A 13754-nucleotide genomic window follows, 5' to 3' on the forward strand; every position below is an offset into this window, starting at 1 on the left:
GACACTTTAGAAACACATTTCTCAAGTCTGTAACTATAGAAATGATCCCTGAAAGTATAGTCTTACTGTGGTAGTGCTCCTGTTCTACTACTAGTATGACGACCCTGGGCTTCTCTATCATGGTGCATAAACCACATGTACGCTCACTGTCTTCTTTTTCTGGACAGCCTCGCCAAAAAGAAAATCTAAAGTAAATATCGTGTGCTACATCGGAAAAAGGTCACAATATGTACAAGTGTGTGTGCATTTTAAGGATACAAGAACATTTTAAAACGAGTAATAATGTCCACCACTGCTTCCAAATACATATATATATTTACACACTTTTATGGCAAATATTGAAAACACCGCCAACATTCAACACACATAATTTTACACATATCCAACAAATGCTAATCCAATATCAATTTGCTTATACCTAGTACATGCTTGAATGGAGAAGGAAGAAGTCAGACTTATCCAGTCCTACCCCATGACATATAACCCTATTATAAGCCTTGTTTTCAGAGTCAAAGCTAAACAATCCTCCAGACATGTACACCAACTTGACTCAGGTGTCACGCAATGTAAAATAACTTTAGACAAAAAATGTTACTGAGAAAAAGACGAAATAAAGCCCCATTTAGCGTTAGGAAACACCAGCTAGTAACAGCCCCCATAATTATGACCGCCCCATCTAACTTGTTTACTTTACTATGACGTCAATTATATGCGCCAAACACGTTCAGAATCTGAAGGCGACTTCTACAATTTTAGTGTATAGCAGTCATTTGTTGTTTGTAATGTGTAATTTAGTGGTAAATTAGCCAGACACTATATGAGCTGTAACAGTTAGAGTTACGATGCTATAAAATATGACTTTTTAGTCACACACACACACACGATGTCCTCAAACCCGGTGTTCTTTGTTGAGCCCATGAAAGACATCAAATAATTGACTTTTGCTAAAAATCTAGAGAAATGTTGGGCACTTACAGAAGTTTTCTTCGTATGCAGTAGCTAAAGGGGAAAGCAGCAAACTGAAATGGCACATATTCCCTATGATATGTGTGAAATTCAGTTGAATGGAGTTTCAGAAGCAATGGATCTGCTTCACATAGATGTGGAGCACGATGTGGTGGATGTCAAACCTGGAAGAGATGTACCGTATTCAGTAAGTCTGTTAAATGTTACTAATCAAAATAAATAAGGACTGTTTCAAAACCTCTTTAACCATGACTAGAGATGTTCATTGTCGGCTTATTAAAACATTATTATTATTAATCTTTAATCTTGCATAGTTTTCAAAGGTAGCTTAATTTATTTATTGATTACTTCAATATTTGACAAATTTTGTTGTCAAATATTGCCACCCTTCAAAAAAAGCTAAATAAAATATAATTTCTCTCAGGATCACAGTATAAAAACCATTAAAAAATGAAAACCGCAAGAAAGTATATAGGAACACCAGAAATGTATAGACATATCAAAGCCACAATACAATGAAAATCTCATCATTTTAGTTTAGTAATTTTAGTGTTTTTAGATTTCTGTGGTTGTTGAAAATCTGTAAACATGGGTTTTTCTGTAACAGAGGAATGTACTGAGGAAGCAGCGACACTGGGAGAGGCAGCTCGCTGCAAAGAAGAGCAAGAGGAAAGAAGAGAAGCAGAGGAGGAAGCTCAACCGTGGGCAGGAGTCAGGTAAAGATCAGGTCAAGAAAACCAACACAGACTTTGTTGTTTTAGGATGGAAAAGTGAAAGTCATTTACATGTTTTCATCTATAATCACCTGTTTGTGTTTTTGTCATACAGGGGCAAGTGCTGATAGTCCTCATCTTACTAAAAGGGTCATCAAGGCGATAACTAAAGAGCGTTTAGCTGAGGCCCAGTCCACAGGACTCAAACTCTGTGTTGACCTGAGTATGACAGATTGCATGTCTGACAAGGTAGGCCTCTGATGAGCAAGACCTGAAACAGTGTTACCTCTCCTACAACCTGTTTTTAAGAATTTGAAGGCTGGTTTTGCTTGAAGTAATAGTTTAGCAGTTATACTCATTTACAAAGGGAGACATTACCTGTCTGTATTCATTCACTTACCTTCAACTGCATATATTTGTCCGATTTAGGAGGTAAGTCGGCTGGCTGGCCAGTTAAGAAGGCTGTACGGGTCGAACAAGAAGGCAGCTCGGCCGTTCCACCTGTTCTTGACAGACCTGAGAGAGAACAGTCATTTCTACAGAGAGTGCATACGAATGAACGATGGCTTCCTCAGCTACATGGTAAGTACTGTAGATCACACCTTGAATGCACTGGTAAACTGTAGTAGTTATGTTTTTCCTAATCTCCAGTGTTTAAATCAACTTCCTGGCAGTAGTGCTCTAAGGATGTGAAGTTTTATGTCATACGTAAGGTACACAGCTGTAATCTCTAGCTGAAAACAGTAGGGCCTGATAATAAGGCCTAAGAATATTTTTATGGAACAATTACATTTTAAAAATGTACATTGTAAACAGGTCAAAGAAGTTAAACTGGTACTTTATGATTATTTCACAGATATTTTACAAACTTCCAAGAGCATTTGTGCCATAAACATTCATCAATACTAGCTACCCAATAGCTACTGAGTATTTTTAATCACATCCTCTGTAGTCTGGACCACAAATAGTTTGAATATTTAGCGACACAGTCAGATATATTTTCATTTTCTTTGTTGATTTATTTCAGATGGACATAACAGAGGAAAGCTGTCTGGACCTGTTTCCACCAGAAACTCTAGTTTATCTCTCTCCAGATGCTGAAGAAGGTTTGAATGATTTGAGTTAATTGTACTTATCAGTTAAATTAGTGCAGCATTGCAGTGTTTTATTTATTGGGGGAAATTTCATTTTGTAAAATACTGTATGGATGGAATTTTTTTTTTTAATCATCAAAATGCATCTTTTGGCCAGCAGAGGGAGCCAACTGGCCACATTCATACAATCTGCTGCTGCTATGCTACTATTAGTGATAAAATGTTTTGTCTGTAGTAGTTTACAAAATAATATTCACACCCAATAAAATATAAGAATACTCATAGTATAAGAACTATTCAGATTTAAAAATAAGAAGGTACATTCAGCGAGAATAATACTAAATCAATTTCTAGAGAAATGCTACTTAATGTGCTATAAGCATTCATATTTCCATATTCACTATTGTTGCTTGTTTGAATCTCTTAGATTCTATTTTTTATTTGTTGTTTTCAGCTTTGTGTCCTCGGTGGTCTTGTGGATGAAAGCATCCAGAAGGTATAATATACAGTATTATGACAGATTATAGCTGGACAGCACAGGAACCACATACAGTAGCAGTCACTCCATCAGGGAACATTCCCTGAAGGTTCTGTAAAGGTTTTTCAGAGTAACTTTTACAAACTAATGGTTTTTTTGAATTTGTGTATAATTAACTTTTTTTCCATTCAGGTCTAATAAAGTCTCATAACTCTGGTTCTTAATGCAGCATATGTGATTTATTAAATGCTTTACTTTTTACTCCTTCCTCTGCAGAAGCTGAGCTTCTCACGGGCCAGAGAACTGAGCGTCCACATGGCGAGGCTGCCCATAGACGAGTACATGGTGAAGAAAAACAATGCCAAGAATTTCCATTCCAAGGTCCTGGCAATTAATCAAGGTACTCAATGACGCTGGTCTGCAAGACAGCTGAAGTTATTTTTTTACCTGTTTTGTTTTTTATTAATGAAGCGTCTCTCTCTCTCTCTCTCTGTCCACAGTGTTTGATATCTTGTTGGCTTTCCGTGACACTGGCAGCTGGACCAAAGCCCTGCAGACATGGTTCCCACAGGGAAAGGGTTACACTGTTGTACCAGATGATTCCTCACCACTTACTGTAACACAGACTTTGGATTGATGGCATTATTTTTATTGGGGCTTAAAATAGGAGCTCATGTAACAGGACAATAAGAGAACAAAACTGTGCCTGAGGTACAACTGTATGCAATTCAGTGCAACACTTCCACCTTCACATCTGTTTTTATGAAGCTCAAAATGTTTCAGTTTTTGGTGAAATTGTCATAAATATATAAATTCAATTATCTTTATTAGTAAGGTCATAGTTAAAGGTGGCATTGCACTGGACTACATTATATTCAAAGGTGTTCCTAATATTCTGACCTTTTCATGTATGTAGCTGGGGAGGACAAAAATATAGAGAAACCTCTGAATATAATTCAGTCCAGTACAACACTACCTTTAAGTGTGACCTCAATAATAAACATACAATTGAATCTTAGCTAAACAGTGCATTTCATTCTGCTCCTTATTTACTCCTCTGAACTCTGCGACTTTAATTTGACTTTAGATTAGGGTGAAGTCTTGATTTAAGTTCAAATTCCTCTTCACTCTCGCACTCTGCCTTGTTTAGCTCCCTCACTTTTCCTACTTCCTGTCTCTGTAGGTGCAACGACTTTTCCTTTGCTCCCTCTGTCACATCTTTCTAATGCAAGACCTTAATGGGGAATTGATCAAGCAAATGATCATTTGTGAAGCATCACCAAAACAAGTATAGCACAGAAACTGTGTTACATATTAGGATATTACAAATAACAAGCTCATACGACCAAACTCCAGTACTGTAGAATGATTTTTATTTCAGATCACACTTCACTTATCACAAATACAATTAAACACCTTATGCACACAGCAGGTTGCTTCCACTCATACATAATGACACCTTTCCCACCACCTGCCCCCCGCCCACCTAAATTATATAAATCAAGAATCAACTCCAGAGGAGTTATTCATAAGAACCTAATTAAAATTAAGATGACTCCTCTTATAGTAGAAAGTAATAGGACAATCAAATGTGGACTATTAAATATCAGATCTCTCTCATCTAAATCTCTGTTAGTGAATGATTTGATAAGTGAACATCACATTGACTTATTGTGTCTTACTGAAACATGGTTACAGCAGGAAGAATATGTCAGCCTAAATGAATCCACTCCACCTAGTTACAGTAACTGTCACATCCCTCGAAACAGAAATGAAAACCTTAGAAACCTTAGCTTTATGCTTGACTCTTGGGAAGCGCTTTTCCTTGCTGATGTAATTGTTTCTCAAGAACAAAGTGGATCAGTTTCTTCACCCAGGACGACTGAGGATTCAGACACACCTTCAGCCCGTTCCCCAGTCCAGCTCTGTTTAAAAACACAAGTTTAGTTTTATTAAGGTCAGAACCATAGCCAGGGTTAAACTAAGTCCTCAGAGCAACCGCACCCACTCAAGATATTTTTAACTAGCCAGCAAACACTTTTCTGCTTCCTAGGGCTTTTTCACCTTATTGACAGTATATTAATTTAACTGTTAAATTAAAGTTTATGTAAATTTTGTTCAGTCAGATTGCTGTGACAAAGGTAAGGCACACTTTTGACTGCCAGGCAAATCAAAGTGCTTCATAGCGCATAAAATAGCATTATGACAAAATTTAAAAAAAGAAACCCATAAAGGTAATATTAAAAAAAAGGTTTAAATAATAAAGAAGGTAAAATTGATAACCTCAAATTTAAATTAATGGCAGAGTCAAATAGAAGAGTTCGGAGTACAGACTGCTGTTGTGCTGTAATATGTGTTGCAATATTCCTACATCTTCCCTACATTGGGTGGAGAAGCGAAATCTCTTTTATTTGACCTTGTTGATTACACATGACACTTTTTTGTGTCTGTAAACTTATGTAGACATCATTAAAATTCACAAGAACAACACCAGCCATGACCTTTGTGCTATTTTTGGAAGCTATTACACAGAATAAACCAGAAACTCTTTATAGTTTTTTATGTGATGATTTTAGATTTGTATGGTATGTTAAGCACTTTGGTCAGCTGTGCTATATAAATAAACTTGAGTTGAGTTGAGAAACAAAGATATTCACTTGAGTTCTGTGGAACTGTGAAGGGGATTTTTGCTTTCTTTTTCACTGTTCAGCCTGATGATGCATGATCTGAGTGCCTTCGACTTCACTTACATGACCTCTGTTTCTGGGCAGTGAGGCCCTTCAGGGATGAGCTTGATGCTCCTCAGACTGTCTGGAGGAATGATCCTGGACTCCACCTGCAGGCACTGACAGTGTGTGTTGTAGTCCCTGCTGATTGGTGGCATGCCTGCCATCAACAGACATACAGATTAGTAGTAGATAAGGCTCAGGCGTCTCTCTCTTGGCAAAGTTTTCATAAATCAGTTGTAAAAATTGTGCAACAGAGAGTGATTCAGTTGTTTTTATGAACAATCAGAACATGCAGATGTTTTCACTTTGGTCTAAAGTGGTTTGAGGCTTGTAAATTGATCTAATTTTTGTCATGTTGGTTATAAATATTAAGATTGTTTGTCAGTTTAAACACTGATACTACACATTATGGTCCAAACACACACCATCAGTAACACAGTTAAACTCTGATTTCAGAGGCTTTCATTTTGCTTAGCCATGCAAAGGTTTGCCAATGTCCCTTTGACATCATGAACTCACTTTCCTCCTGGAAATCCAGTGCTCCTGTAGTTCCTATTTCTTGTTTTCTTTTCACTAAGAACTTGGTATTGCCTTATGACACCTAGTTTCAAATAGCTTGATGAATGAAATGCTGACAAGGCTGTTCTCTGATGCTATGCTTTCATCACTACCACCTTGCCACCATGAAAGTCTTGTGATGGACACATCTCCCTTTTCTTTTTTAGTCATCTTCCTGTTCAGTGAAACATAACCCTATAGATTTTCACTCACTTTTGCTGACTTTGTAAATCACTGTGTTTCTCAAGGGGACAGGACATGACACACGGGTTTAAAAAGTAACTACACACCCACATTCCACTTAAACAAGCAACATCTCTTGCTTTAAAATTGTCCAAGAATCTCCCCATTTGTTTCCACATTGGCAAGCTTCTGTTTTGGCAAAAGTACAACTGCACATAACCTTGTCTACAATATCTCCAACCATCTAAACCCGTTTCCTAGTCTCAGACTTTAACAAGCCACTCATTGCCAAGACCTGAGGAATACTTTACAGTTAGACTCACAAATATTTACTCAATTACAACACAGTGTAACTCTTACCCTTAATGATGACAACCAGGGCCCCAAACACAAGCAGGATGCAGAGCTTCATCTTGATTCTTAGGTTCTTGAGCTCAGACAGATGGCATACAGCTGTTACAACTGTTTGACATAAGGCTGCACACTAGTATTTATAAAGACAATGATCATGTGTTCCTCAGGAGTATAACTGTGTCACACTTGGGGGGGGAAACAGGTTTGTGTATATGTGTGTTTAAGTTGGTTTTACTTTGCTGGATTCACGTGTGCAGCAGAAGACAGTCATGGGATGGTGAGTTCAGGGACCCACCAGAGGCCTCAGTGAGGTTAAAACAGCATGCTCGCGGTCAGCGGCCAGAGGACTGAGTCATACAAAGGATGCGTCTGTCTGCTTGTCATAGCTCTGCAGTAATATTCATTTTGAAAGAAGAAAATAATAAAATGATCATCACTCTGTGTAAACAAGCAGAGCTATACCTGTGACTACAGTACATATGATCCTGTGAGACAGTGTTGATGATGGCAGGTTTTTTCCAGGGAGCTTGTTACAGTTACACTGGTATTTCTGTTACTTTGTTATATGAATGTGTTGTGTTTGTTATTCTAGGCAATAAAATGTTAATTTGGGGTGTAGTCCACTATAGCAGCATGAACTGATGTTGTAATGTAAACATTAGCTCAAATTACAATTAGAGTGTAGATACCTGAACCCAGCCTGATGGGACCCATCGTACACAAAGGTTCAGACAGAAATTTAGAATATGTTCTTGTCCGGTTGAGTTCAGGCATGTGGGCCAAACGTTAGGCTAGACGGCTGGAGGACTCAAATGTCTGCTTCATTTAATAGGAGGAAAAACACTATACAAGCTCAACTGCATCGGGCTCAGTCTTTATATAGCCTACTATAAAGCATGCTGGGTCCTGGTCGGGTTCGGACAGAAATATGCGTCCTGATTCATGCTCTATGGCAGTTGGTGCTTTTCCACCATGGGAACTTAAGGAGTCCTAACCCAGAGCTTCCCATACCTGGAATCTGGTGGAACATGAAGGCTGATGTGGTGTAATTATGGTGCAACAAAACATGCCAGTAAGCAACATGAGTCATTTATTAAAGCAGAACATAAACTCACGAAAATGTGATGTCTGCGTCCCTGAGAATTACCACCCAACCTTGCAGCTTCCCTCAGATCTGTGTGGAGTTGTAATGTCTTTCAGCTCACTGTCTCGTATTCTGGCCAGAAACTGTTTTTGTTCACTCTCACTCAAACTCATCAGCAGAGTTTTTTTTCCGGATGTTTTAAAGAGAAAAGCTCAGAAAGGTCTCGGTACACAGTCTTCCCAGGCCAGGTGAACATAGTGAGCATTTAGCAGCTAAAGAGCCAATAAGCATACAGCCCCAACAACTGTACAGTGTGGGGGTGGGGGTTCTTTGACATATTTTCAATTTACAATTTGGGATTTCAAGTAGAAACTAAAAGGCAAGTGAACGACACACCTCCCTACCAACATTGAATGTTGCTATTGCAATTATTTATCAGGTTTAATCGACTTATCGAGAATGACGATATAAGTAAAATGTCCATTTCCCTCAGTTTAGTTATGGCTGAAAACACCATTTAAATAATTCCATAACTGGATTAACACCTAAAATCTACTTAGTCAGCAATAATTTAGCTAAAGATATATCTGTATCTACATATGTACCAAGTATCATAATTGTATCAAACATAATAATGTATTAAAACATCTGAGACCAAAGACAGAAAGATTAATAAATAAGCAGATGAAAACAAACCACTTTCACTTTGTTTTAAATGCTGACATCCCCTTTTCAGTGTTTTCTGGTTTGACTTGAGAAATATTTTCTTATGATTGAAGGCATGTGTCTTTATCAGAAGGTAAAGTCATAAATGTGGGATAAAGTGTGACATCACACAGTCGCAAGGCCACATGACTGAAAGAAATGATGACTTGCCAAAATTCTTATTTTGATAAACAACCCTGAGGGCATTTTTAAAATTCAAAACACATTGTGACCATAATATCACACTGTTCTGGTTTGATAGGGTCATTTACAATCAATGTAAAGACTGTAATACTAATGAATTGGGGATTTCTTGTTTTCAAAAGCTGTTTTTCAGTTTGAGTTTTCACATTTTGTTTCGAGCTGGAAACTGCTTATTAGTTAATGATAAAATGGCAAAATGTCAGCTTTTTAAAATAATTATTTATTTATTTATCTTTGCATATAAATCCATATTTGCAGAAATAATTTTTCTAAATATACAAACTATGCAAATGAATAATCACATGTGGTGAGAAAAAGCACTGGTTAGTTTTTGCTGTGAGTGTGTAAAGCTGGGAAATGCAACTTTAAAATCTTGTATTTGGCAAAACACATGAAATGAAACATGTTCACTTATTTTGCAGAAGTAAGCAGAAACTCCACCACCCAGCATACTTATCCTTTATTATGGGAGATGTGCTACATTTAAATCTTGCAAACTGAGGCCTCATTTTATTCATAACAAGGTTAAACACAACCACCGTGTTTATGATGTTGGCCGCTACTATGGCTTACACTGCAGCTGAGGTTGTGGCTTGCTATCGTGCCCAACACTGTGGCTGATGATGAGGTTGATTTTGGGCCAGGGGTTGTCACCTTTTTAGAACATCGGGTCCTCTGCCTATGGAAAAAACATACAGTATCACACTCAACATTGAAATTTCAATGATATTTCAATCCTCTGTTCCCTGATAGACTAGGGCTCTCGCCACAGCAGCCCAGGTTCCAATCAGGGTTACATCAAGAAGGGCATCCAGCGTAAAAGCACATGCCAAATGTCAGCATGCCGGGAAAAAGCCAGACGTGACATTCATTCATTCATTCATTTCAAGCCTCTAAAACAGTGGTTTCCAACTTTTTTGTTTGTGACCCCTTAAGAACCTGTGTCTACATGTGACCTCTTTGTTAAGGGTTAGCCCCCCTCGCCAGGAGGGTGAGGGAGGACTAGGGGTAGGACACAAGATTGCTGACCCAGGTGCTAGTGCAAAATAAAGGTTTAATGGGGGAAAAACAAGACAAAGCCAACGTAACAATAAATACAGGGTCCATAATACGTACAACAAAGGGAAGGTAGTGACAACAAAATAGACCGGGACGAACAGGTAAGCAAACAAACTAACGATGGGGAAACCAGGCAAGAATCTAACAGGACAGGTAACAAAGAGGCGGAGACGAAAACGAGACTATGTGTGTATGTGTGTGTGTAGTGGGAATAGCGCCTGTAGTGTCTAAGGAGTCAAGCCAAAACGCAACAGTCACTGTCAGCGTAGCATTCCCTAGTATACATACGTACAATGGCCCATCTGTAGTGCAAAATATCCGTAGCTAATGTTAGCTATGTACGGTGTAACGATGCACGACACAGTGTAATGTTCCGGCGACGGCGGAGCGTCTGACAGAGGTTTAAGTACTGGAAAAAGTAATCATCGGGATGCACCCCAGCTGTGTGCGATGACAAACTGGTTACCAATTACTGGAATGCAACACAGCTGAGGTGCAGAAACAAAACGGGGGGAGAGGGGGGGGCCGCCGAGCGGCCCTGACACTCTTATATCAGGCTGCAAATGTTACTGGTTGGTGGCCAGTAATATTTTGGAAAAAAGTATTTGACTTAGTCTCATAATGCTCTGACAGACTTATATCAATGCTATTAATGCACTTAAGCAGTGATTTGTGACTGATTACCCCCCTAGAAAGAAGCAATATCTACTTGAATTATAACCTGAACACAGAATTATCTGGTAGTTTGTTATAAAAAAAAAATCCAAAGATTAAATAAAAGCCTGAAAAAACAAACAAAATATGGAAGTGAATAAAGTGTGAAAGTCAAAACATGCATTAAACATGCATTTCAATACAGTTTAAAAACTGATTAGAAACCCGTTTCTTTTCCTTTTATCTCAGCTGACATGCAGCTGCAGAACAGCGTTAATTATGTTACTTATCTCCTTTATAAACACTGACTGATGAATGCTCTGAAATCTTCCGGCTGCCAAAAAAATTCAGCCTCTCTAAGAACTTTATTTTGCAAGCCATCTCTCATCTAACTGCATACAGTATATACACTGGCAACCCTGCATTTCTGTCAGATAAGGTGCCGCTTCTCCTTGAAAACTGTTGTAATCACAAATTCTTTGTTTATTTATTTTGTTTGCATTGGAACACAAAAAAGTATAGAAACAAAAAGCCAACTCTGATCCATTCCATGCAGAACTCCAAAAATGGACTGGACAGAACTATTGTCACGCTCAACTTAATATCTGGTAGCACACCCTGTGGACTAAATAACTGAAATCAGACACTTCCTGTAACCATCAGCGAGTTTCTTACACCTCTCTACTGAATTCTGGACCATTCTTCTTGCGCCAACAGCTCCAGTCTCTCAGATTTGAAAGGTTCCTTCTCCCAGCTGCAGTTTTGAGATCTCTCCATAGGCGATCTATGGGATTTAGATCTGGACTCATTGCCAGAACTCTCTGGCGTTTTATGTGAAACCATTTCTGGTGCTGTTTGTAGTCTGCTTTGGGTCATTGTCCTGCTTTAAGACCCATGACCTCTGGTGGAGACCCAACTTTCTGATGATTTTGAAAATGTGTCAATAATTTTGTCCAGTTCTATGTTGAGTGTATCAGATTTGGCTTTTTCCTCTGCTTTTTTGTGTTGCTCCAATGCAAACAAACAAACAAAAAACAAACAAACACAAGAATACCAAAGAATTTGTGATTGCAAAGGTTTTCTGGGAGAAGAGGTGCCTTACCTGACAGAAATGGCAGGGGTTCTAATATTTCTAGCCACGACTATATTAGTTCATGCTGCTTGAGCAATGGTGAATTCACGCATGAAGTGCACCATGTAAAAAAGCCTTTCTTTAGACTTACAATTGGATTAAGGACTGTAGGACATTTTTGGTGAAGTTTTCCTTGGGGTCAAGACACCGTGTGCGCTGATTTCTCAGTGTAACACTGTGGGAGAAGGATTTGATGCAAAACAATTTCATTAGAAGATCCACATTTATGAAGCTCTGAATGAAAAATGCTATTTGTTCATGTCACTTCAGGTACTTACATGACTTCTTTGTTCCTGCAGTATGGACGAGGATCAGACACCTTTACACTGTCGATAAGACAGGGGTCAATAAACTTCTTCGGGCTTAAACACTGGCACCTCTTAATAGCTGGAAGAGTTAAGGTGATAGTGTAATTAACAGTAGCCACAGTTCAGCCTCTCATGGATTCTGCAAATACTGTAAGCTTCAAATAAATGAGCACACTTACTTGCTGAAGAGCCAATGGCCGTGCAGACCAGGAGAATGATGCACTGGGTTGCAATATTCATCTTTGTCTTAAAAATTTGGAATCTTTTGAGTGTCATGTTGCAGCAAACTCTTCTTCTGCGGTGATTTTCTCTCCCCAGATATGAAGAACCTCACTCTTTTCTCGGTCTGCCTGATTGTGAAAGATCTGTCCTCTGCACCTCTTTTTATAAACACACGCAGATGGAAACCAGCCAAGAATGTTTCCAGAGAAGTGATTAAATCTGCATTCCCACACATTTACTACAGCAAAGAAATTCACCCATTCTTCTGATAATTCACTTAAACTCTCAATTTTCACTTCCATAAAAAGACTTCCTGTGAGTCAGATAAGTTCTTCATTGTGGGGCACATTCCATTTATTGGTACTACTTTCAGATAATACAGTACCTAACTTCAACAAGTATTACTCATGAGTCATGGCTGCATATCAACATCTGTGCCTGTTCCCACTTGCAGATAAATGACATCATGCATTAATCTGTTCTGTCTTTGCACATTTACTCTGCACCTCTTTGCTTTTCACCACTATAAGAACATGTGTTTACTTATTGCTAATTGTTAAATGATGTGTAAAGCCCTGACTCCTGCAGTTTGCTGGTGGTTTATTATACTAAACCACTCATTTGAATGGCTACAACATGTGTAACTATTTATTCTCCAAAAGTGCATGGCACAACACAGGAGAGCCAACTCCTTGGGACAAGACCCAGAGATTCATTTGGAAGCAAAAATGCTCATATATTTAGAAAGAAAAGTGAAAGAAACCATCTAGGTCAAACTGTAATGATCACCTCTAAACCGAGGAGGCAGTCTACGACAACACTTATCATCCACTTACAATGCAGTCCTGCCGTCTCTCTCAAGGCAACTGAACACCCATCTACACCTTGAGCTGTGACCAAACCAGCGATTTGTATATTCCTTTCATTTTTTGTGATTTGCATAATTGCATATGTATTATTATATTTTATCATATTTTGTTTGAAAACCCACCATTAGTTAAGTTTTGCAAACTATCATAGGCTGCATTGTGGAATTAATCTAGTCTATGCTAACTTTGTATTGAGGGTGAAATGTGAGTTATATCCAGCAGAAGTGTTGGATTAATGCTGTTATAATAACCTTTTAACATACAGTAAAGATGAATTTGTGGTCAAAACAAATAAACAACTTTGGGTCAATTTCTTTGGTTTTTGTGGACCTTTCACCCACTTTTCATGCTCTTCTTCAGCTGATGGCGTTTGCTCAGTTGTCATGGAAATACTTCAGTTACCATAACATGATATAAGACCGAAGCTTTGGTCATTAACAGG

The 13754-nt window shown here is 38.4% G+C and overlaps 3 protein-coding genes across 3 annotated transcripts; 1 reads left to right on the forward strand and 2 right to left on the reverse strand.

Annotated features, from left to right (window-relative positions):
* The first annotated feature begins 715 nt into the window (after positions 1 to 715).
* trmt10b (tRNA methyltransferase 10B) lies at positions 716 to 4034 on the forward strand. Its single transcript, XM_020619693.1, is given in 8 exon segments — positions 716 to 1153; positions 1574 to 1682; positions 1795 to 1928; positions 2109 to 2261; positions 2707 to 2817; positions 3228 to 3269; positions 3528 to 3651; positions 3752 to 4034. Coding segments are annotated over 8 exon segments (939 nt in total). The 5' UTR covers positions 716 to 1024; the 3' UTR covers positions 3889 to 4034.
* Positions 4035 to 4956: 922 nt separating this feature from the next.
* On the reverse strand, positions 4957 to 7171 carry cxcl19 (chemokine (C-X-C motif) ligand 19). The gene is made up of 3 exons (XM_020619691.1): positions 7082 to 7171; positions 6002 to 6137; positions 4957 to 5176 (listed from the first exon to the last, which is right to left on the reverse strand). Exons 1-3 carry the CDS (start codon positions 7131 to 7133, stop codon positions 5047 to 5049), a joined length of 318 nt encoding a protein of 105 aa, XP_020475347.1. The 5' UTR covers positions 7134 to 7171; the 3' UTR covers positions 4957 to 5046.
* Positions 7172 to 9373: 2202 nt separating this feature from the next.
* On the reverse strand, positions 9374 to 12703 carry LOC109971462 (growth-regulated alpha protein-like). The gene is made up of 4 exons (XM_020619735.1): positions 12401 to 12703; positions 12192 to 12300; positions 12005 to 12088; positions 9374 to 9747 (listed from the first exon to the last, which is right to left on the reverse strand). Exons 1-4 carry the CDS (start codon positions 12495 to 12497, stop codon positions 9594 to 9596), a joined length of 444 nt encoding a protein of 147 aa, XP_020475391.1. The 5' UTR covers positions 12498 to 12703; the 3' UTR covers positions 9374 to 9593.
* Between the last annotated feature and the right edge of the window lie 1051 nt (positions 12704 to 13754).

This window comes from Monopterus albus, unplaced genomic scaffold (genome assembly GCF_001952655.1).
Source record: "Monopterus albus unplaced genomic scaffold, M_albus_1.0 scaffold225.1, whole genome shotgun sequence".
Lineage (NCBI taxonomy): Eukaryota > Metazoa > Chordata > Actinopteri > Synbranchiformes > Synbranchidae > Monopterus > Monopterus albus.

Bases quoted from the DNA above. Each gene is read 5' to 3' on its own strand.
- LOC109971462 (XM_020619735.1), bottom strand. From the start codon at position 12,497: ATGACACTCAAAAGATTCCAAATTTTTAAGACAAAGATGAATATTGCA. The intron at 12,089-12,191 runs GTAAGTACCTGA...CTTCTCCCACAG, and splicing joins TGCAGGAACAAAGAAGTCAT to TGTTACACTGAGAAATCAGC. The intron at 9,748-12,004 runs GTAAGTCTAAAG...TTTTTTCCATAG, and splicing joins CTACAGTCCTTAATCCAATT to GCAGAGGACCCGATGTTCTA.
- cxcl19 (XM_020619691.1), bottom strand. From the start codon at position 7,133: ATGAAGCTCTGCATCCTGCTTGTGTTTGGGGCCCTGGTTGTCATCATT. The intron at 6,138-7,081 runs GTAAGAGTTACA...TGTTGATGGCAG, and splicing joins CCTGGTTGTCATCATTAAGG to GCATGCCACCAATCAGCAGG. The intron at 5,177-6,001 runs GTAAGTGAAGTC...GTTTTTAAACAG, and splicing joins TGCCCAGAAACAGAGGTCAT to AGCTGGACTGGGGAACGGGC.